The 24600-nt window shown below is 45.2% G+C and overlaps 1 protein-coding gene across 1 annotated transcript in view; it reads right to left on the bottom strand.

Moving 5' to 3' along the window:
- Positions 1-24600, bottom strand: part of TMPRSS6 (transmembrane serine protease 6) — a 159081-nt gene that overhangs the window by 105658 nt on the left and 28823 nt on the right. The window contains exon 2 of the mRNA XM_088456882.1: positions 18860-18983. Coding sequence (XP_088313008.1) covers positions 18860-18983 — 124 coding nt within the window. The remainder of the gene's footprint in view (positions 1-18859; positions 18984-24600) is intronic.

Genomic DNA, 24600 nt, shown 5'->3' with positions numbered 1-24600 from the left:
GGTCTGACAGACATTTTATCTGGCTGTGTATGCCCAGCATAAGTAAGTAAATTTTATGACACGCCTCCCAGATGTAGCAGTACACAACTACTATACCGCCACGCTCAATAGGTGCTGCTTTCACAATCTCCATGAAATGCTTTTTCAAAAGTAGGCAAGTATGACCTACATGTATAGGGTCATTATATTGTTCTTGAATTGGTTATATATATATATATATATATATATATATATATATATATATTTTAAATGTAAGAAGATTCCAAGGGGATTTCGAATTAAAAATGTCCCTACAATCGGACGGCATAACATCGGATTTTGTAAGAAATGGGTAGCCATTCTCAACAAGTGCTCCCTAGACCTAATATTATTGGTCATTGAGGAAGCCAAATGGGAGCTTACTACAACTATGGATAAATTGACAAAATTTGAGTCCAAATACAAGTACACACTAGATCCATCACAATTATGAATAAAACAGATTATAAAAAATAAATTTATGATCAATTATCAGACCTGAATGTCTATAAAAAATTGGAAAATAATCCAACAGGAGGCTTTAAACGTGATCTAGATGAGCTCCTGGACAGGGGTGTTCAAGAAGGTCACATTACTAGTGAAATCAAACAAGCTCTGACGGTTCAGCATCCGATAGTCCCCATCCTGTACACATTGCCCAAAGTGCACAATACACTTATTATTCCCCCAGGCAGACCAATTGTTTCTGCAAGGGGTTCACTTGATTCACTTGTTCTTGATTTGGCCAACTGTTGTGAAGGGGTTTTTCTTCACCAGGGAAATAATTCTTCTGTCATCCACAAAAGTGGAATGTTATGCAATGGCCAAGTCAATTCCCTGACCTGAATCCGATTGAGCATGCATTTCACTTGATGAAAACAAAACTGAAGGGAAACTGCCCCAAGAACAAGCAGGAACTGAAGACATTTGCAGTAGTGGCCTGGCAGAGCATCACCAGGGATGAAACCCAGCGTCTGGTGATGTCTATGCGTTCCAGACTTCAGGCTGTAATTGCCTGCAAAGGATTTGCAACAAAGTATTAAAAAGTGAAAGTTAGATTTAGGATAGTTTAGTTTGTCCCATTACTTTTGGCCCCTTAAAAAGTGGGAGGCACATATAGAAACCATTGTAATTCCTACACCGTTCACCTGATTTAGATGTAATTACACTCAAATTAAATCTGAAAGTCTGCAGTTAAAGCACATCTTGTTTGTTTCATTTCAAAGCCATTGTGGTGGTGAATAGAGGCCAAAATATGAAAATTCTGTCAATGTCCCAATATTTATGCACCTGACTGTAAATATATATATAAAAACTGTTCTATTACAGATGCTGAGCACCCTGGCATTTTGACTTTTGCAGACAGGAGTGCCATCCCTTGGAGGTGTGTATATATATATTAGGGATGAGCGGGTTCGGTTCCCTGAGAACCGAACCCACCCGAACTTCGGGGATCCGGGGCGATCCGAGCCCAAGCTCGGATCTCCCTGTCTGCCCTGGATCCCTCTCCCGAGGCAAAACCTCGAGATCTGCTGTCGGATCTCGAGGTTTTGCCTCGAGCGGCCATTTAAAAAAAAATGCCTTTGCCTTTAATGGGCAAAGTGCTGATTGGCTGGCAGAGCCGTCTGTCACGGCTCTCAGCCATTCAGCATTATGGTGCTCATTTGCATGTAGCACGGACTCGTGAGATCCGTGCTACATGCATCTGTGTGACTGACAGTGACACAGAGCACAGATGGGTCAGTGAGACCCGTCTGTGCTGCTGTGTATTTCAATGACACAGATGCACACACGGACCAGGAGATCCGTGCTACTTGCATCTGTGTCATTGACACAGAGCACTGACGGGTCCGTGAGACCCGTCTGTGGTGCTGTGGTAAAAAAAAAAAAAAAAAACCTGTGTAAAAAAAGAAAAAAATGGCGTGCCCCCCCCCCCCCCAAAAAGAGCAACCAGCCCCGGGCATTAGTGACCCAGTGCTGGGTGTGCTTAAATACAGGGGACAAACGACGTAGGGGTCCCCTGTACTTAAGCACAACCAGCACCGGGCTAGTCAGAACCAGCGCTGGTTGCCAAAATACGGGGGACAAACGACGTAGGGATCCCCCGTATTCTGCGCAACCAGCTCTGGGCTCTGATCCGGTCCTGGTTCTGGAAATACAGGGGAAAAAAATTAGTAGGGTTCCCCTGTATGTTCCAGAACCAGCACTGGACTTTTTCTAGCGGGGGGCTGATGCCACAGCCAGGGGAGCCCTTTCACCGGGCCCCCCAGCCGCAGCATCAGCCCTGACCGCTAGTCAGCCCAGGCTGGGGATCCCTGGAGAGCTGGGGACCCCCCCAATAAAGGGGTCACCCTCTCCAGGGCACCCCAGGCCCAGGCTGATAGCCCGGGGCTATCCCCGCCACCCCTGGTGGCGGGTTGATTGTGTGGTGTGGTGTAAATAAAGAATATCAAACATTGTCTTTACAAGTAGAACTGCAAGTCCCAGCAAGCCTGCCCCGCATGCTGGTACTTGGAGAACCACAAGTACCAGCATGCAGGGCATTAAGGGCCCACTAGTACCTGTAGTTCACCTGTAAAAAAATGTTTAAAAAAAACACAGGACACACACACCGTGACAGTATAAGTTTATTAAACATACATACACACATGTACACATACTCACCTATGTAACCTGTAGCATTGGTCCACTTGTCCGGTAAAGTATCCATAGGGGACCTGTGAAAAAAAACATACTCACCATCTCCTATGCGAGGTTCTGTCCTCCTCGTTCCAAAGTAGGCATCCCCGGACTTGGCAAAAAAAAAAACGAAAACGCGATCCACGAACTTAGTACCGTTCTATAGAACGGTACTTCCCGAATGAGAGCTTAGCGGCGGGGTATCACCATGGAAACCCCGCTGCTAAGCGTTCATTGGCTGAGAGAGGTCATCTCCCGTCTCTCAGCCAATGAACGGCTCCCTCCATTGTAGTCAATGGTGGGAGCCGCAAGGTTATTAAAGTTTACCCTGCGGTTCCCACCATTGACTACAATGGAGGGAGCCGTTCATTGGCTGAGAGAAGGGAGATGACCTCTCTCAGCCAATGAACGCTTAGCAGTGGGGTTTCCATGGTGATACCCCGCCGCTAAGCTCTCATTCGGGAAGTACCGTTCTATAGAACGGTACTAAGTTCGTGGATCGCGTTTTCGTTTTTTTTTTTTGCCAAGTCCGGGGATGCCTACTTTGGAACGAAGAGGACAGAACCTCGCATAGGAGATGGTGAGTATGTTTTTTTTCACAGGTGCCCTATAGATACTTTACCGGACAAGTGGACCGATGCTACAGGTTACATAGGTGAGTATGTGTACATGTGTGTGTGTGTGTATGTATGTTTAATAAACTTATACTGTCACGGTGTGTGTGTCCTGTGTTTTTTTTAAACATTTTTTTACAGGTGAACTACAGGTACTAGTGGGCCCTTAATGCCCTGCATGCTGGTACTTGTGGTTCTCCAAGTACCAGCATGCGGGGCAGGCTTGCTGGGACTTGCAGTTCTACTTGTAAAGACAATGTTTTATATTCTTTATTTACACCACACCACACAATCAACCCGCCACCCACCGCCACCAGGGATGGCGGGGATAGCCCCGGGCTATCAGCATGGGCCTGGGGAGCCCTGGAGAGGGTGACCCCTTTATTGGGGGGGTCCCCAGCTCTCCAGGGATCCCCGGCCTGGGCTGACTAGCGGTCAGGGCTGATGCTGCGGCTGGGGGGCCCGGTGAAAGGGCTCCCCTGGCTGTGGCATCAGCCCCCGCTAGAAAAAGTCCAGTGCTGGTTCTGGAACATACAGGGGAACCCTACTAATTTTTTTCCCCTGTATTTCCAGAACCAGGACCGGATCAGAGCCCAGAGCTGGTTGCGCAGAATACGGGGGACCCCTACGTCGTTTGTCCCCCGTATTTTGGCAACCAGCGCTGGTTCTGACTAGCCCAGTGCTGGTTGTACTTAAGTACAGGGGACCCCTACGTCGTTTGTCCCCTGTATTTAAGCACACCCAGCACTGGGTTACTAATGCCCGGGGCTGGTTGCTCTTTTTTGGGGGGGTGCACGCCATTTTTTTCTTTTTTTACACAGGATTTTTTTTTTACCACAGCAGTACAGACGGGTCTCACGGACCTGTCATTGCTCTGTGCCAATCACACAGATGCATGTAGCACGGATCTCCCGGGTTCGTGCTACATGCAAATGGGCACCATAACGCTGATTGGCTTCCTGTCTGCCACTGCAGTGCCACTCCTAGATGGGCCACGTGTTTGTGCCGCTCACTTGTGTCGCTTAGCATAGTCATCCAGCTACCTCGGTGCAACCTTTTGGCCTAAAAACAATATTGTGAGGTGTGAGGTGTTCAGAATAGAGTGGAAATGAGTGGAAATTAATGTTATTGGGGTTATTAATAGCGTAGGAACAAAAAAAAGGCCCATTTTATGTGATTTTAGCGTTTTTTTTTATTTTTTAAGAAAAAATCCAGATCCAAAACACAAAACCCAGAACCCAAAACACGGAAGGGTTGTTTTGGCAAAACCAATCCAGATCCAAAACACGAAGAAAGATCCAGATCCAAAACCAAAACACAAAACACGAAAAGTGGCCGGTGCACACCCCTAATATATATATAAATATATTATATATATATATATATACATATATTAGGGGTGAGCGGGTTCGGATTTCTGAAATCCGAACCCCCCCCGAGCCCCCCGATCCGAGTCCGATCCGAATCAGGCTCGACTTTTCCCGCCTGACTCGGATCTGAAATCGAGGCAAAACGTCATCATCCCGCCTTCCGAGTCTCGCGGGTTTTGGATCCTATATAAGGTACCCACGTCGGCGCCATTTTCTCACTCGGCTGTGGACAGTGAAGAGGGAGGGTGGGAGTTAGGGCTGTGTAGTGTAGTGTAGTGTAGTGCTGCTGTTGTCCACTACTTCAAAGTCCATAGGGGCTGGCTGTGTTGTGCTGTGCTGCTGTTGTTAATAGGGGCTGTGTCCACTACTTCAAAGTCCATAGGGGCTGGCTGGACTGTGTTGTGCAGTCAGTTCTCCATAGGGGCTGTGTCCACTCCAAAGTCCTGTGCAGTGTCCCAGTCCTAAAGAGGTGCTGTAGTGTTGTCCAGGGGGTGCTCTGTCCATCAGGGGTGCTCCCCCCAAGTGCTAAAAAAATAATATATTTTCTGTGTTTGTGAATTGTGTGCGCAGTAGCCGCACGTGCATCAACAAAGTAGTGCCAAGCGTGCGCCTGTGTCATAAGTAAAGGGCCGGCTGGCTTGACCGTTAAAGGGTGCTGTAACCCCCGAAAGTACACTCCAGTCCAAACCAAAAAAAAATTATTTTCTGTGTTTGTGAATTGTGTGCGCAGTAGCCGCACGTGCATCAACAAAGTAGTGCCAAGCGTGCGCCTGTATCATAAGTAAAGGGCCGGCTGGCTTGACCGTTAAGGGTGCTGTAACCCCCGAAAGTACACTCCAGTCCAAACCAAAAAAAAAATTATTTTCTGTGTTTGTGAATTGTGTGCGCAGTAGCCGCACGTGCATCAACAAAGTAGTGCCAAGCGTGCGCCTGTGTCATAAGTAAAGGGCCGGCTGGCTTGACCGTTAAGGGTGCTGTAACCCCCGAAAGTACACTCCAGTCCAAACCAAAAAAAAAATTATTTTCTGTGTTTGTGAATTGTGTGCGCAGTAGCCACACGTGCATCAACAAAGTAGTGCCAAGCGTGCGCCTGTGTCATAAGTAAAGGGCCGGCTGGCTTGACCGTTAAGGGTGCTGTAACCCCCGAAAGTACACTCCAGTCCAAACCAAAAAAAAAATTATTTTCTGTGTTTGTGAATTGTGTGCGCAGTAGCCGCACGTGCATCAACAAAGTAGTGCCAAGCGTGCGCCTGTGTCATAAGTAAAGGGCCGGCTGGCTTGACCGTTAAAGGGTGCTGTAACCCCCAAAGTACACTCCAGTCCAAACCCAAAAAAAAATTATTTTCTGTGTTTGTGAATTGTGTGCGCAGTAGCCGCATGTGCATCAACAAAGTAGTGCCAAGCGTGCGCCTGTGTCATAAGTAAAGGGCCAGCTGGCTTGACCGTTAAAGGGTGCTGTAACCCCCAAAGTACACTCCAGGCCAAACCCCAAAAAAATTTATTTTCTGTGTTTGTGAATTGTGTGCGCAGTAGCCGCACGTGCATCAACAAAGTAGTGCCAAGCGTGCGCCTGTGTCATAAGTAAAGGGCCGGCTGGCTTGACCGTTAAGGGTGCTGTAACCCCCGAAAGTACACTCCAGTCCAAACCAAAAAAAAAATTATTTTCTGTGTTTGTGAATTGTGTGCGCAGTAGCCGCACGTGCATCAACAAAGTAGTGCCAAGCGTGCGCCTGTGTCATAAGTAAAGGGCCGGCTGGCTTGACCGTTAAGGGTGCTGTAACCCCCGAAAGTACACTCCAGTCCAAACCAAAAAAAAAATTATTTTCTGTGTTTGTGAATTGTGTGCGCAGTAGCCGCACGTGCATCAACAAAGTAGTGCCAAGCGTGCGCCTGTGTCATAAGTAAAGGGCCGGCTGGCTTGACCGTTAAAGGGTGCTGTAACCCCCAAAGTACACTCCAGTCCAAACCCAAAAAAAAATTATTTTCTGTGTTTGTGAATTGTGTGCGCAGTAGCCGCATGTGCATCAACAAAGTAGTGCCAAGCGTGCGCCTGTGTCATAAGTAAAGGGCCAGCTGGCTTGACCGTTAAAGGGTGCTGTAACCCCCAAAGTACACTCCAGGCCAAACCCCAAAAAAATTTATTTTCTGTGTTTGTGAATTGTGTGCGCAGTAGCCGCACGTGCATCAACAAAGTAGTGCCAAGCGTGCGCCTGTGTCATAAGTAAAGGGCCGGCTGGCTTGACCGTTAAAGGGTGCTGTAACCCCCGAAAGTACACTCCAGTCCAAACCAAAAAAAAAATTATTTTCTGTGTTTGTGAATTGTGTGCGCAGTAGCCGCACGTGCATCAACAAAGTAGTGCCAAGCGTGCGCCTGTGTCATAAGTAAAGGGCCGGCTGGCTTGACCGTTAAAGGGTGCTGTAACCCCCAAAGTACACTCCAGTCCAAACCGAAAAAAAATTATTTTCTGTGTTTGTGAATTGTGTGCGCAGTAGCCGCACGTGCATCAACAAAGTAGTGCCAAGTGTGCGCCTGTGTCATAAGTAAAGGGCCGGCTGGCTTGACCGTTAAAGGGTGCTGTAACCCCCGAAAGTACACTCCAGTCCAAACCAAAAAAAAAATTATTTTCTGTGTTTGTGAATTGTGTGCGCAGTAGCCGCACGTGCATCAACAAAGTAGTGCCAAGCGTGCGCCTGTGTCATAAGTAAAGGGCCGGCTGGCTTGACCGTTAAAGGGTTCTGTAACCCCCAAAGTACACTCCAAACCAAAAAAATATATATTTTCTGTGTTTGTGACTTGTTTGCACTGTGGCTGCACGTGCATCAACAAAGGAGCAGCGCCAAGCGTGCGCCTGTGTCCCATAAGTAAAGAGCCGGCTGGCTCATTTCTTAAAGGGTGGTGTAACCCACAAAGTGCACTACTCTCCAGCAAAAATAAAAAAATATTTTCTGTGTTTGTGTGCGCTTTAGCCGCACGTATATATATATCAATATAACATAAATGGAGGACCAAACTTTCTCTGATAAAAATAAAATAGGGAAAGATCAAGAACCACTTCCTACTAGTGCTGTTGCTGCTGCTGGGAGTTGTTCATCATCCCAGAGAGGAAGTAGGAACATCACTACTTTTACTAAAAATTGACCCTCCAACAGTCCCTAGCGATGAGGATGAAGTACGACAGCAGTCATCCTGAAGCAAAACGTATAACTGAGGCCTTGACTGCTATGTTGGTGTTAGACGTGCGTCCGGTATCCGACATTAGTGCAGTGGGATTTAGACAATTGATGGAGGTAGTGTGTCCTCGGTTCCAAATCCCGTCTAGATTCCACCTGCATCCTCAAAGCAGCAGCGACAAGCGTGCGTCTGTCTGTTAAAGGGTGGTGACACCCTCAAAGTGTGCTACACAAACAATTAAAATATTGTTCTTTTTTTTTCTGTCTTTGTGAATTGTGTGGGCTGTAGCCGCACTTGCATCCTCAAAGCAGCAGCGACAAGCGTGCGTCTGTCTGTTAAAGGGTGTTGTAACTCTCAAAGTGCTCCAAAAAATCAAAAAATTTTTTTTAATGTGTTTGTGACTTGTGTGCGATGTAGCCACACTTGCATCCTCAAAGCAGCAGCGACAAGCGTGCGTCTGTCTGTTAAAGGGTGGTGACACCCTCAAAGTGTGCTACACAAACAATAAAAATATTCTTCTTTTTTCTGTCTTTGTGAATTGTGTGGGCTGTAGCCGCACCTGCATCCTTAAAGCAGCAGCGACAAGCGTGCGTCTGTCTGTTAAAGGGTGGTGACACCCTCAAAGTGTGCTACACAAACAATTAAAATATTGTTCTTTTTTCTGTCTTTGTGAATTGTGTGGGCTGTAGCCGCACCTGCATCCTTAAAGCAGCAGCGACAAGCGTGCGTCTGTCTGTTAAAGGGTGGTGACACCCTCAAAGTGTGCTACACAAACAATTAAAATATTGTTCTTTTTTTTTCGGTCTTTGTGAAATGTGTGGGCTGTAGCTGCACCTGCATCCTTAAAGCAGCAGTGACAAGCGTGCGTCTGTCTGTTAAAGGGTGGTGACACCCTCAAAGTGTGCTACACAAACAATAAAAATATTCTTCTTCTTTTATCTGTCTATGTGAATTGTGTGGGCTGTAGCCGCACCTGCATCCTTAAAGCAGCAGCGACAAGCGTGCGTCTGTCTGTTAGAGGGTGGTGACACCCTCAAAGTGTTCTACACAAACAATTAAAATATTGTTCTTTTTTTTCGGTCTTTGTGAAATGTGTGGGCTGTAGCCGCACCTGCATCCTTAAAGCAGCAGCGACAAGCGTGCGTCTGTCTGTTAAAGGGTGGTGTAACTCTCAAAGTGCTCCAAAAAATAAAAAACTATTTTTTTATGTGTTTGTGACTTGTGTGCGATGTAGCCGCACTTGCATCCTCAAAGCAGCAGCGACAAGCGTGCGTCTGTCTGTTAAAGGGTGGTGACACCCTCAAAGTGTGCTACACAAACAATAAAAATATTCTTCTTTTTTCTGTCTTTGTGAATTGTGTGGGCTGTAGCCGCACCTGCATCCTTAAAGCAGCAGCGACAAGCGTGCGTCTGTCTGTTAAAGGGTGGTGACACCCTCAAAGTGTGCTACACAAACAATTAAAATATTGTTCTTTTTTTTTCGGTCTTTGTGAAATGTGTGGGCTGTAGCCGCACCTGCATCCTTAAAGCAGCAGCGACAAGCGTGCGTCTGTCTGTTAAAGGGTGGTGACACCCTCAAAGTGTGCTACACAAAGAATAAAAATATTCTTCTTCTTTTTTCTGTCTTTGTGAATTGTGTGGGCTGTAGCCGCACTTGCATCCTCAAAGCAGCAGCGACAAGCGTGCGTCTGTCTGTTAGAGGGTGGTGTAACCCTCAAAGTGTGCTCCACAAACAATAAAAATATTCTTTTTTTTTTTCTGTCTTTGTGAATTGTGTGGGCTGTAGCCGCACTTGAATCCTCAAAGCAGCAGCGACAAGCGTGCGTCTGTCTGTTAAAGGATTACATCGGTGACAGCATCCAAGTAGGCATATCAGACAGTCCGTACCTGTACTGGCAGGAAAAAGAAGCAATTTGGAGGTCCCTGTACAAACTGGCTCTATTTTACCTGAGTTGCCCCCCCTCCAGTGTGTACTCCGAAAGAGTGTTTAGTGCAGCCGGGAACCTTGTTAGCGAAAGGCGTAGGAGGTTGCTTCCACAAAATGTGGAGAAGATGATGTTCATAAAATGAATGATCAACTCTTCCAGGGAGACCAGCCTCCAGAACGTACAGAGGGACCTGTGGTTCCAGCAGGGACGAATTAATACTCTGTGAGGATGAGGATGTACATAACACTGAAGAGGGTGAGGAATCTGTGGATGAGGAGGATGAGGACGACTTCTTGCCTCCGTAGAGCCAGTTTGTGCAGGGACAGATTAATTGCCAGCTTGTTTTGTGGGGGCCCAAACGAACCAATCATTTCAGCCACAGTTGTGTGGCAGACCCTGGCGCTGAAATGATTGGTTTGTTAAAGTGTGCATGTCCTGTTTATACAACATAAGGGTGGGTGGGAGGGCCCAAGGACAATTCCATCTTGCACCTCTTTTTTTTCTTTGCATTATGTACAGTTTGGGGCCTAGTTTTTCAATGCCATCCTGTCTGCCACTGAAGTTTCACGCCTAGATGGGTCACGTGTCTGTGCCGCCCACTCGTGTCGCTTAGCATAGTCATCCAGCTACCTCGGTGCAACCTTTTGGACATAAAAACACTATTGTGAGGTGTGAGGTATTCAGAATAGACTGGAAATGAGTGGAAATTAAGGTTATTGAGGTTAATAATAGCATAGGAGCAGAAAAACCTACAAATTCTGTGATTTTAGCTGTTTTTATGCTTTTTTTCAAAAAAATACAGATCCAAAACACAAAACCCAGAACCCAAAACACGGAAGGGTGGTTTTGGCAAAACCAATCCAGATCCAAAACACGAAGAAAGATCCAGATCCAAAACCAAAACACAAAACATGAAAAGTGGCCGGTGCACACCCCTAACATATATATATATAAGTTGGGTACGGGATGCCGGGGCTCAGTATCCCAGGGGTTAGAATCCTGATACCAGCATCTCGACTGGGTTACAATCCCGACAGAAGCAGGGGAGTATACTATCCTTCCCCTACCCATACCTCCTCGCAGCCTAAACCTTACCCTCCCAGGGGCAAACGCAGGATTTTTATAGGGGGGTTTACTCACACACACACACACATACACATACAATATATATATATATATATATATATATAAACATACATACACATATACACACATACATATGTCACACATACATTAGACACACATACATATATACATTACACACACACTCTTACCTTGCAGACCTGGCAGGCTGGCACCACTATGTCATTAGTCCCCTCCCCCTAGCGTGAAACTTCCACGATTCGCAGGTCAATTGGGAGGGGGCAGAGCCAAATGATGCAATTCTAACGTAATTGCGTTATATTGGCTCCGCCTCCTCCCGACTGACCCGCGAATCGCGACATTTATCCATGAGGGGGCAGGGCTTAAAAGCATGATGCCTGCATTGGAGCCTGTCAGAGGGGGTTTCTAGATACTCAGAAACTTCCCCTGCATGCGCTACTGCCTCCCCCTCGCAGCCTAAACCTAACCCCCCCTCAGCCTAACTGTCCCCCCCGCAGTCTTACCCTCCCCCTAACCCCAATACTTACCATCGAGAATTCTGACTTGTGTCGGGATTCAGGCGCCAACATCCAGACAGCCGGGATCATGACTACATCCCATATGCAATACTGTGCAAACGTTTTAGACAGGTGTGGAAAAAATGCTGCAAAGTAAGAATGCTTTTTAAAAAAAAGAAGTATTAATAGTTTATTTTTATCAATTAAAATGCAAAGTGAATGAAAGGAAGAGAAATCTAAATCAAATCATTATTTGGTGTGACAATCCTTTGCCTTCAAAACAGCATTAATTCTTCTAGGTACACTTGCACAAAGTCATGGATTTTGTAGGATTATAGTAATGTGTATGATTAACCACTCATACCAAACAGGTATGATAATGATCACCATATTCATATGTAGGTTGAGTCATTAACTGAAACAGAAACAACTGCGTAGGAGGCTTCACAGGTCATACATCATGGCAGGACTGAGCACAGCAACAAGACACAAGGTAGTGTCGGCATCAGCAAGGTCTCTCCCAGCAAAGATTTCAAAGCAGACCAGGATTTCAAAATGTACTGTTCAAGCTCTTTTGAAGAAGCACAAAGAAACGGGCAACGTTGAGGACCATAGACGCAGTGGACGGCCAAGAAAACTTAGTACATCAGATGAAAGACCTATCATACTTACTTTTCTTTCAAAATCGGAAGATTTTCAGCAGTGTCATCATCTCAGAACTGGCAGAAACCAGTGGGACCCAGGTACACCCATCTACTGTTCAGAGAAGTTTGGCCAGAAGTGGTCTTCATGGAAGAATTGCAACCAAAAAGCCATTCCCTTCGACGTGAAAAGAAGGCCAAGCAACTCAACTATGCACGAAAACATAGGGGTACAGAAAAATGACAGCAAGTGCTCTGGACTGATGAGTCAAAATTTAAAATACTTGGCTGTAACAGAAGGTAGTTTATTCGCCGAAGGGCAGAAGAGTGGTACAATAATGAGTGTCTTCAGACAACAGTGAAGCATGGTGGAGGTTCCTTGCACATTTGGGGCGGCATTTCAGCAAAAAGAGTTGGGGATTTGGTCAGGATTAATGGTGTCCTCAATGCTGAGAAATAGAGGTAGGTACTTATCCAACATGCAGTACCATCAGGGAGGCGTCTGATTGGCTCCAAATTTATTCTGCAGCAGGACAATGATCCCAAACATACAGCCAATGTCAGTAAGAACTATCTTCAGCGTCAAGAAGAACAAGGAGTCCTGGAAGTGATGATATGGCCCCCACAGAGCCCTGATCTCAACATCATCGAGTCTGTCTGGGATTACATGAAAAAAAACCAGAAGGATTTGAGCAAGTCTACATCCACAGAAGATCTGTGGTTAGTTCTCCAAGATGTTTGGAACAACCTCACTGCCGAATTTCTTCAAAAACTGTGTGCAAGTGTACCTAGAAAAATTGATGCTGTTTTGAAGGCAAAGGGTGGTCACACCAAATATTTAATTGATTTAGATTTCCCTCCTGTTCATTCACTTTGCATTTTGTTAAAAATAAACGGAACACTTCTATTTGTGAACGCATTCTTACTTTGCAGCATTATTTCCACACCTGCTTAAAACTTTTGCACAGTACTGTATACACACATATACAATATATAATCACACACACAAGAAACTGATTTTGATTATATAATTCAATAGATTAGGAGACACAAAGGGGCCCATTTATTAACAATTGCATTTGCAATGCGATCTGGGCACGTTACTAACTTTGCAGGATATGATCTTTGCACCGGCATGTATCAAAAAACCCCGCAGGGACAGGTATCACAAATGCATCACTACAGTCTGTTCTGGTTCAGGGTCTCGGTGTGTTATTTTGCCAAGACCCGGGGATTCTACGGAGACCAGCTCAAATTTTAAGTGAGTATATGTTTTTATTTTAACAGGTACACCCATGGAATTCTACTGGTCTAGGGGACCGACCAGCTGGCAGCATGTAAGTATGTGTGAGTGTGGTAAGTGTGTGCAATAAAATTGTACTTACTATGGTGTGTGTATCTTTTTAACTATTTTTTTTTACAGCGGGGGTACGGGTGCCAGACTCCTGCTGGCACTTGTAGTTCCACAAGTGCCAAAGGGAAGGCACGCTGGCACCTGTAGTTTCACTGTAAAAAACAACAGTACTCTATTTTCACCACTATTACACCCATCGCCACATCCAAGGGGTGCTCTCCCGAGATTGTAATCTCGACCAAACTCGAATCTTAGTAAATTTACCCCTGGGACTTCTCTGAGGAATGTGTGAGAGGACAGTGCCAGATAAAGAAAAGTCTTAAAAGATTTGCAAGCCAACATTCATGTTGGAGAGGAGCTGGATGAATGCATTTTCAGGATCCATAATGTCCTTAAAGGAATCTCCTTCATATGAGCAAAGCCTCACTGGATATAGCAGGATGAATTTCTTATTTTCATGTACTGTATAAGGTGGGAGAAAAAGATTTTCTAGCTCTAGTCAGTTCCACAGAAAAGTCTTGAAAAATATACAGCTTGTTGCCTTGCCATGTTCGGTTGAATTTTTTCTTGGAAGCAGGGGTGTTTCTAGAGAGGAGGGGGCCCGTGTGCAGTCTCCGACACGGGCCCCCTCCTCTCTGCCCGGCGGCCGACAGCGCACTTAGCTGTGCGCGGCCAGCGCCGGAGTTATAGACTGTGGGCACTAGAGTGTGCCCAAAGCCTATAATGTATGCACAGGTCACCGGGAAAATGGCCACGGCGGCCATTTTCCTTGTACTGCGCATGCGCAAACGACAGGAAAATGGCCGCCGCGGCCATTTTCCAGTCATTTTACAGCACCGGACCCCCATGCCAACGTGGGACTCTGGAGTGGTAAGTAATATTATGGGTGCAGGGTGTGCGGTGCGGGGCCCCCCTGGACCCCGGGGCCCGTGTTCCCAGCGCACCCTGCACTCATTATAGATACACCCCTGTCTGGAAGCTGACCAAATAGCCAATTTGTGGAGATCATTTATGCATCTGAACAGGGTGACTTTGCTGCGTTTATCTGAAGCTCTAGGGTGATGACCAACTCTATGGCCCCATTCTATCACCAGATCATTGCAGTCCTCCACTATCCCAAGTAGCGAGGGTAATGTGCAATGAACATAGGACCTCATTCAGACCTGCTCGCAAGTGCTATGCGCTTGCAAGCGGGTCGATGGTGGGGTAATGCGCACGCCCCGTAGCAAGTGAGAAATTCACTCGCTACAGGGATCGCTACAAACGGGCCAGCTGTCGATGTTGATCGACAGCTCGCCCTGTTTTGTAGGCGGGGAGGGGGGATGGTTGGACAAACGGACAAACATTTGTGGGCGGCCCTACTCACATCACTCGTGATGTCAGTAGTGAGCTTGCGGCAGACGAGACCCTACCACAAGGGTCTCGTCGATAATCGCGACCATCACCTGGCCGCTCGCAAAAGCTGTGGGTGGTCACCCACAGCTTAGCGAGTGGCCAGGAGGCCAGATTTAAAAAAAAAAAGCGGCCACCCTGATTCAGAGCGAACACTCGCTCTTTGCGAGCGCCTCTGAATGAGGTCCTTATTGTACTAGCGCTGGCCCTTTAATGGTTTCAGGGAGTCCCACTAGCCAAATATTGTTTTGCGTGACCTGTTCTCTAAACCATCAAGTTTGTTTCTCAGCTGGTGGTTTTCTGTATAAAGCTTCTTTACTGCACACACTGCACATATCATTTGAAATAGACCCTATCTGTGTTCTGTATCAGTAACTCTCTGGATAGGCGATGAAGTTGGGCAGTGATATCATTAACATCCTGAGAGAGCAGAGGTGGCATTGTAGATTGATAGCATTTATAGCATACAGGGGAGGAGGATTTGTGGTGCACCTGCGGGGTATCTGAGGACTCAAGGGTCCTTGTGTGCTGGGGAGGCAGAATCTGTGTACGCGCACGGCGCCATATTGGCTGCTGAGCGGCGCTTCTCCTGCCTATGTGTTGTAGCTGTTTAGCGGGAGCCTCGGTTCTCAGGAATCTCTGAATGCAACAGTGAGTGCAGCCGGTAACTAAAAATGCCAGGCAGCCCCTGATTGGAGGCTGTAAAACAGCTGCAAAAGACAGCTGAGCGCGGGTTATCGGCGGAGCACTGTGAGTGGGATGCTCACGCCATTCAGCCGGAACCGGAAGTCTTCCCTTTGATTTTGTTGGTCTTATATCTATTTTCATATTTTTAATGTTATTAATAAGTAAACTTTTAGGTTGCCACTCATTGAATGTACTTAGTTACAAGAAGACAACACTTTTATTCTATTTTTGTGTTCTTCGGATGTCTATTGTTAGTGGTAGCAACCACATTTTGATAATATTCTACAGTGCCTAATATTGTATAATCTTATAATTATAGACACTGAGGTATGAGCATTAGTCCCTAAGTAATAAAATTCACCAGTGTTATGGATTTTTTCTCCTTGTGTACCAAATTAGGATACCATAATCTGGCTACACACAGACTGATTCTTCAGTCCAGTCGAGTTTTGAGTGACATTATTAACGTCCACTTTGGTTACTTGGGTAGATGACCACGATGGTTGAGTTCCGGCTGGCTGGATCCCTTCTGGTATCACTGGGCCTTGTTAGTGCCACTAGAAGATGGCTGTACACAGGTAGATGCGGCCTTCTTACAACTTTATTTACCAACATGTCTGTGCAATAATTACTTTTGATCAGGTCATTATTGAAATCATTGTTGATCTTAAACAGCAGTATTGGGTCATACTGACTGTGATATCACAGTGTGTGTGCCCAGCATTAACATAGATCTTTACAGAAAAAAAAGAGACTGCAGCTTTTTTCACACTATGGGCCTGATTCAGAGCCGTTCGCTATTTGCGGTCGTTCGTTCAAAAACAAGGGGTGGCTATTCAAATGATCCGTTCGCAAATTGCAGTCTGTTCACACCTCTAAGTCTGAACGAGCGAGCAAAACATACGCTCGTTTATTTGTTAAAAACGCCCCCTGGCCGCTCGCACCATACGTCATGTCCGCTATTTATTAGATTAATCGAGTACATCGACCAGCGTATGAACTGCTCGCTATTCTTGTGGTTGGTTTTTGCTACCACAATCTTGCGAGCAGTTCTGGCTATAAAATAACCCAGTGACGTGGTCAATGACGCTGCTGTATTAATTATGCACACCCATAAAACGCCCGTTTTGACCTTTAAGCACGCCTGCGTTCTGATCTCCACTCCCCGTTTTCAAGCACCTTCCCCTGTTACCACCCACATACGCCTCATTCTGTCACTCAAAATAGCAGGCATTCGCTATATTGCGAGCACATGAATTTCGGCCGCACTGACTGGTTCGCGCATGCGTATAACGATCCGTACGCATGCGCAGATGTGCGAACATCGCTCGGAACGAGCGTACTGCCGCTAGCGAGTGGCTCTGAATGAGGGCCTATATGTTTATAGAGCTTTTATCTATTGTAATAAATAAACCTAGAATATTTTAGCTGGAAACTTGCAGACCTGCAGTGCAGATACTGTACCATTTTGTAATGCTGAGTGCATTTCTGTGCTTATGCACCTGTCTCTTTCTATAGGATGGGTATGTTTAGCTGTTCAAGGTACTGTACATTGACTGGCGGGTGGTGCAAAATTAAAGGGCAAAAATAGGTATATAGTATTTACCATAATAACTAGTGTGACAACACGCTGGGAGGACAAATTGCAGATTGTTGTATTTACATTGTAAAATAGCAATCTGAATATGACTAATAAAGTTATTATACTGTAACTAGATGACACAAAATCTGACACAAAATCATACACTTCTATCTGCTGGGTGTCAACTAATTATCCATAAACATGGGTGGTTTTAAGAACACACTCTCACACTCGTATATCAACAAGTATGGGTACTCTAAGGCCTCAAACCCACTGGCATGTTTCTGGTGATTTTACTACTGTTATTCGTAGAGTTGGATTGGGCCATTGGGAACTCTGGTGACTTCCAGTTGGGCCGGCCCCATGCTCACCTCCAGTGGCTTTCCGCAAGGCTGACCCACAATGCTGCATTTAGAGCTCTGCTCTGACTGGTCAGAGGGCCTCATTCAGAGGCGCTCGCAAATAGCGAGCACTCGCTCTGAATCAGGGCGTCCACTTTTTGTTTTCAAACTGGCCTACTGGCCGCTCGCTAAGCTGTGGGTGACCAGACCTGGCCGCCCGCAGCTTTAGCGGGCGGCCAGGTGATGGTCGCGATTATCGCGACCATCGGGCTTGCAACGAGACCCTTGTGGTAGGGTCTCGTTCCCGCAAGCCCCAGTGAGCTTCCTGCTCTAATAGAGCAGGAAGCGCACTACTGACATCACGAGTGATGTCAGTAGAGCCGCCCACAAACGGCAGGCGTTCCTTCAGGAACACCTCCGTTTGTCCAGCCACCCCCCCCTCCCAGCCTACAAAACGGGGCGAGCTGTTGATCAACATCGTCAGCCGCCCTGTTTGTAGCAAGCCCCGGAGCGAATGAATTTCTCACTCGCTACGGGGCTTGCATGCGCAGTGTTCCACCATCGACCCGCTTGCGAGCATATAGCGCTCACGAGCGGGTCTGAATCAGACCCAGTGTTCGCACTCCAGAAGCTTTTTATAAAGCAAAAGTAAAATGGCTGAGGGGGAGCTGTGTGCATGCCCGGCTGCAGCAGCTCCTTCCATGGGCCTTTGCAGAGCTTGTGGAGCTCCTATTCCAGCTGGCAGCCTCCATTTCAGTCAACAGTGAAGAAGGAGAAGGAGGTAATGGATGGCTCAGGCTGGCAGTGGCAAAAACTGTCTACGTCACACAGTTAGTGTGGCAGTCCGTAAAATTTACATGATGTTGGGTGATGAGATCTGTATATATATATATATATATACATATATACAGATGCAGTGGTGATGTTGGACACAGTGAACCGATTTTAATCTGAGTTGCACCGCGCATACATCCTGATGATGTTTGCAAAGAATCACAGTACAGATCAGACACACACATGAAGACATGTATTAAAAATGTGTTGGATGTTCCTGGCGATTACATGGGATTGCCTAATGAGATGCAGATGTAGCGTAGTATGGGTGTGTTATTGGAGTGACACAGGCATGTCACTGGTGCAAGTTTTGATGGTACGACCGTTGGCTGTGTCTAAAGACACATCAAGCCGTATTGCAGCATCTGTAGACACTGAAAGTGGGCATCTCAGTCCTTGCATATTCGGATGCACAGCTGTACACCATGCAAGGGGTTTGTGTTGTTATAATATTGGTGTTTTGAAGTTTGATATGTTTTTTTAATTACTATGCACAGTGTTTTCAGTAATTTCCCATTGTTTTGTAAACTGTACATATGCATTATGTTTAACTTGCATACAAATAAGTTATTTTATCAGATGTCTGCATCTAGGCAATACTTATAATGTTTGTGTTATTTTCTCCACCCTCCTGTGCCACACTTACCTAGAAGAAACCATGTAATGCCAGCCGAGCCAATAACAATCACAATTATCCAGAGGGGAGCAAAGCTCAGACAGTCCCGGGGTTTCCACAGACTCCTCTGAGATTCCACCAGGGACTCTGAATCCTAAAAGAAAGAAATTACCCTTAATTCCATTAGATTCATAAATATATTATTAGAGTCTTTCCATGCAAAGCTACTACCAGCTTTCCAAAACTGTACATAGGGATACATGTATTATCATGCCTAACACACTTATTTTATTTTTAATACAAGTAATATAAGGACCTGTTAATATTAGTAGAGATTACACTGATGTCTAGTTACTAATTCCCTGAAAAGCTGTTGTCAAAAAAATGTCTGTCTTCGCTATATTTAGGCCTTTTATTAATTATCCATGGTCACATCGCTAAGAGCTATAACCGAGTATCGTTGGTGGTAGCACTATGCAGCGAAAACTGTTTTAAGAGCTAGAAGACACTCTTGGAAGCCAATGGTGTTTATTATTTTTAACGGGCAGCACAGTTGGTGTAATGGTTAGCATTGCTGCTTCACAGAACTGAGGTCTTGGGATTCATTAATTGTGGAGTTTGTCTTTTCCCTTGGTGCTTGCGTTTGCTTCCTCCAGTTTCTTGGTATTCTCCAACATTCAAAAAATATACTGATATTTTAATTGGCTCCTAATGCCCTGCATGCTGGTACCCACCTCCCCAGGGATCCCCAGCCTGGGCTGACTACGACAGGGGTAATGATTTGGCCAGGGGACCCGGTGAAAGGTGTGTATTCCAAAGAGCACACAATTCTGTGAATCACTGTAGCAGCCCCACCATTTTGTAAGTGTCATCAATCTCACTCTGTGAGAGTACTGAATCTGCGGTTAACCACAGGGTGTGATGGAATACCATATCTGTATTGCGCAAGGAACACGCCCGTTAAGGCATTTGAGTGGCAGAAATTCAGTAGGTTTTGTGAAATTTCAGATAATGTCTAAGAAGACTTAATGGGACAGGTGAAACCGTAAGGTGGAATAGTGCCAACTCTTCAGTGATTTATAATTGAAAAGAAAGGCACTAGGCCCAGATCCCTATATGTGCCACGCAGGTATTAGGCAGGTATTAGGCCCATGCCAATGCTACACTGACACTGGGCACTAGGCCCAGGTCACTAATTATGCCAGAGATTAGGCAGGCACTAGGCCTGATCCCACTGTATGTGTTCCATAGCATTAGGCACAGGGAACTGTGGCTATAATTAGGCAGGCTCAAGAGCCTGAGTCCACATTATTGTAAAGTGACCTTGGGCATTAGGCAAAGATCACTTCCTTGTCCAGTAGGCAGGCCAGAGGCCTGAGCCCCTTTAAATTCCCTGGGCATGAGGCCCTGGTCACTATATATATATATATATATATATATATATATATACATATGTTATAAAATAGTATATAATTATAATTGAGTAGAAAGGCCCAGGTCACTACGGAGCCCCTGGTAAATGATCTGGACAGTACACACAGGTTATTTTGAGATATGTTCTCAGTTAGGCGGCCCATGCACACATATATCTAGTGGTCCAGCTGTGCGGCCCCCACTTTCTATTTGCATCCTTTATACTCCTCAAGTGGAGGACTGTCAGACCCCCACTTATATAAGTTTTGTATGGCTATAAGTGAAGAGGCTGGCCAGCTCTGGTTAGGCAGAATTTAAAAGGCACAGTACTTGGGTTTGTTACCTGTGGTTGCTTTTTAACTGTCTTGGTTATATTTACACACTTGGTGGGTTTAAATAGCATAAATTGGCCAATAAAGGCATGTCTGTTTTCAGATGAATTTCTCTAAAAAAATCAATAAAGGGCTAAATGATGTGGGACAAGGATGAAGAGGTGTTGGATTGATGGGAAAATGGTTTTAGAACTGGCAAATGGGAGCTAAAATGTGTTTTTCCAAGTTTTTTACAAAATGAAACACCTGCATTCGGCTGACCATCCCCCAAATGGCACTTCCTGTTAGTCACTTTGCGATCGGCCTGCGTAGTCACGGCAATCGCAGTTCCGATCGCAGCAGCTGGTTCACGCAAGCACACTGTGATGCGTACCCATGAACAGTGGAGAACAATCGGCCGACTGCGTGCGTATTAGCAACTGCGATCTAAGCTGAATCAGGCCCTATGTTAAAAAATTGATTGTTGGTACCATGTTCTACAGTCATTATATTTGGTCTGTTTGTGTCAGTTTTTGGCTTTAGTAAATGGTCGGTTTTCACAGATGGAAAATCATCCAAAACCCAAAAAGCTTAGAAAACGTATTTCTTATTCCCTTGCAAGATGCTAATTCCATTTGTACTTATTTGTAGTTACCAAGACATCTCTGTTTTAGTGGTCCTAACGCTACATGATAATAGCATCCACCATGGATCATGCATTTAGTTATCTTTTTATTGTCCAGGCAATATTTTCTTGATAAATTGTGCAGTGCTAAAAGAAAATCATCCTAATCATAGTGGAAAGATAAATAGGCCCTAAACTTTGACACAATGAATGATGTTCATAATATATATATAACCAGTTATAGGACAGTTATTTCCAAAATGAAGATATTACACAGGCTCAACACATAGCAGTGATTTCTCCAATGACATAAAATATATAATACTTATCAGGGCTTCACATCATTACTCATGAGATTTAGCTATTTGATATGCACATAGGGTTTATTAATTAGACACAAGTTCCAGTAGCATCTGTTGAACTTCATGCTGATGGATTTTATGGAGGAAATCCCTGAGCTCAGCTGTGTAGCGGTGTACCAGGTCAATTCCCACTGCTCAGCCCATGACAAAACTGATAGTTTAATAACATGCAGTTAGAGTAGCAGCTGGTTATTGCCTAAGGGAACAATATGAGATTGAAGAGCAGATCTTTATAGATAATGCCCAGTGAGAATATCTACACAGCTAGAACAATGTGAAATTGTACAATATAGATCAGGAAAACTACAATTACTAACTTATTCCACGTTAAAACATGAATCAATAAATCAATAAAATATATTATGTTTTTATAATTTTGGTACTAACAATAAGAATCATAAGCAAAGTTCTTCACCACAGACACCCCCCCTTCTGAATGGGCTGAAGGATGTGTGGTGCACAGGGGCCCTGCATCAGAGGGGCCAATTTTTCAAGAGACATGTGAATGCCCAGTTGAGAAATCCCCAGGAAAATGGCACCGGCGCCATTTACCAGGAGACAGATGCAGTAGACTCTGGCAAAATGCCAGCGCCTTCACTCAGCATGTGCTGGTGCACAGGGGGGCTGAGTCTGCCTGAAGATTACACAAGGGCCCCTTCTCTGGATTAACCACCCCTGGGTGGACGGGAGAAGAATTTGGGGCTTCCAAAGTGCATTCATTGCCCCAATTTAGAGTAAGACTAATTTTGGCAGATGTTACATTATGTTGGGAAAAAGCCACTTCAGTCTCTGCTGCCCCTAGACACAGGTCCAGTGTGTCTTATGCTAAATCTGAGTCTGGGTGCAATGTGATAACAAATAATATAACATTGTTTTGCACTAAGGCTGCCATAATACGAATGACATTGAGCAATTGGGCCCATATCACAGCATATGTAGCCCAAAAATGATAATGATGTCCAATAATACTATAATCTGGTAGAAACTGATTGGATCATTTGATGCTGTTAGAAGATCACGGCAAATTACAGCTATTGCATATCTTCCAACATTTGAATCAAGACAGTGAAAATGTGCCACAATTCTGCAAAAAAAAGAGGTCATAGCCATGCCTCCAAAAATGATATACTCATGTTTCCATGCAATACCATCTTCTAAACATTGGTATATTGTTCTAATGCTGTAAGTAGCATTAGATTATAAAAAATAAACCACTAGGGCAAGCCATCACCCGAGGTCCTACAGACTGCATCTATAGTGCAGATCATTAAGGAGAGGACGGATCACCTTATTATAGCTAATCTTGCACTTACATTAATATATAGAGATTTGTGCATACTTTCTCCAACAGATTATCCCAAGTATACCACTGTCATCTCTTCTAGACCAGATTGGCAATCTTTACATCAGATACGCTTTATCTAGTCAATAAATTGCACCTGTCCACTAACCTTTCACACCTTGGGGATAATGCAGACTTGCACGCAAGTTGGCCACTATTACAATTACATATGTGCACCAGGCCTATATCTGGTGCAAGAGATCCATCTGAAATCAATGCATATCTTTGCATAGCCTGCAACTCTGCCTACATACCCTCGACATGTTCTCACTCAACTCAGCCTATGTGCGAATGCCCAATTGACACCCAGCTACGTCCATCAGCTGCGACTGTCGTGCATATGACTAAATCTCAAGTGGTTGCACATGGTGACGTACCTGCAGCTACATAGCATGCATAGTGCTAAAACTCACAAGATCCATCCTCAACATGGACCTGCATGCAGCTCTGCATCAGCCCCTCGCAACCAATTCTCTTTCCAGAGGTATTTACAGTACTCTAACTATAGGTCTTATATGTTAGTGGAAGTGCAATCTAAAATTTTTCCATATGTGGAGGAATGGGAGTGGTCAGTGGCGTCACAAGAGGGGTGTGGGCCGCACCCGGTTGTCACCCGCCGAGGGGTGACACCAAGGTGCAGATTCCCCATCAGTGACAGGAGCCGAGTGCTGCACTGTATAATAAGTGCAGCACCTGGCTCCTGACAACTGTGAGGGAGCCGGCCGGCACTGCACACAGGGCAGTCCACACCTCCGGCACCCCCTCCTTGCCCCCCAGTAATAAGGGACCATGGGGATTCGGCCGCAAGACCACACCCCTGTCCACAAGGCCATGCCCCATTTTCGGTGGCACGCAGCTACGCCACACACACAGCATCCCTCCCCGCATCGGGTGACACCGAGGGGAGGACGCCACTGGGAGTGGTACATCAAGTCATGTCATAACCCTCTTGCTTATCATGTTTCCTTGGAGGCTTTCACCGACCTGGTTACTGTACATAGCATTTTGACATGTGTGACATTATGGTAGGCCAAGCAAATTGATTGGTTGTTTGCAATCAATATCACTTTGTGCAGAACCTTTGGTTCATCAGAGTTTTTTTCCTGAGACCCAAACATGTTTTACTATTCTGTGGTTATCTGCTGCATTTATTGACTTTTGTACATGGAGAACAGCATTCCTGAGAAATGTGGACTATTATATTGACAAATATCTTACTTGAAGTTTCCTCTTTTCTGCCACACTGATGAACAGTTTGAAGCACTTTTGTTTTCAGACCAAGTCAGGCCTGTGGTTTAATCTATTATGTAATTCTTATTGGCCATTGTCTCTACTTCTCCATGGTTCCCTTACCAGGATTGTTAGGAATGACATTTAGATATGGTCATTACTGATTAGACTTAAGGGTATATTTACTAAACTGCAGGTTTATAGAAGTGAAGATGTTGCCCATAGCAACCAGTCAGATTATACTTAACATTTGTCTAGCACCTTCTAGGAGATAATAGCTAGAATCTGATTGGTTGCTATGGGCAACATCTCCACTTCTAAATTCCCGCACTTTAGTAAATATACCCTTTAGAGGGGGCGACTCAATTATTTTGTGAGCAGCGATAATTAATGGGTGCCCACTGCTGCAATTCAATTGTTCTAGGCGACCATTTATTATTGTGGTCTTCACGCCCTATTAGACCTGGTTTAGCCATGGAAAACAACTA

The sequence above is a fragment of the Taudactylus pleione genome, unplaced genomic scaffold, assembly GCF_031769625.1.
Source record: "Taudactylus pleione unplaced genomic scaffold, aTauple2 ptg000726l, whole genome shotgun sequence".
NCBI classification, from domain to species: Eukaryota; Metazoa; Chordata; class Amphibia; order Anura; family Myobatrachidae; genus Taudactylus; species Taudactylus pleione.
Note: the sequence above shows the minus strand (reverse complement) of the source record. Positions and strands in the feature narration are given on the sequence as shown.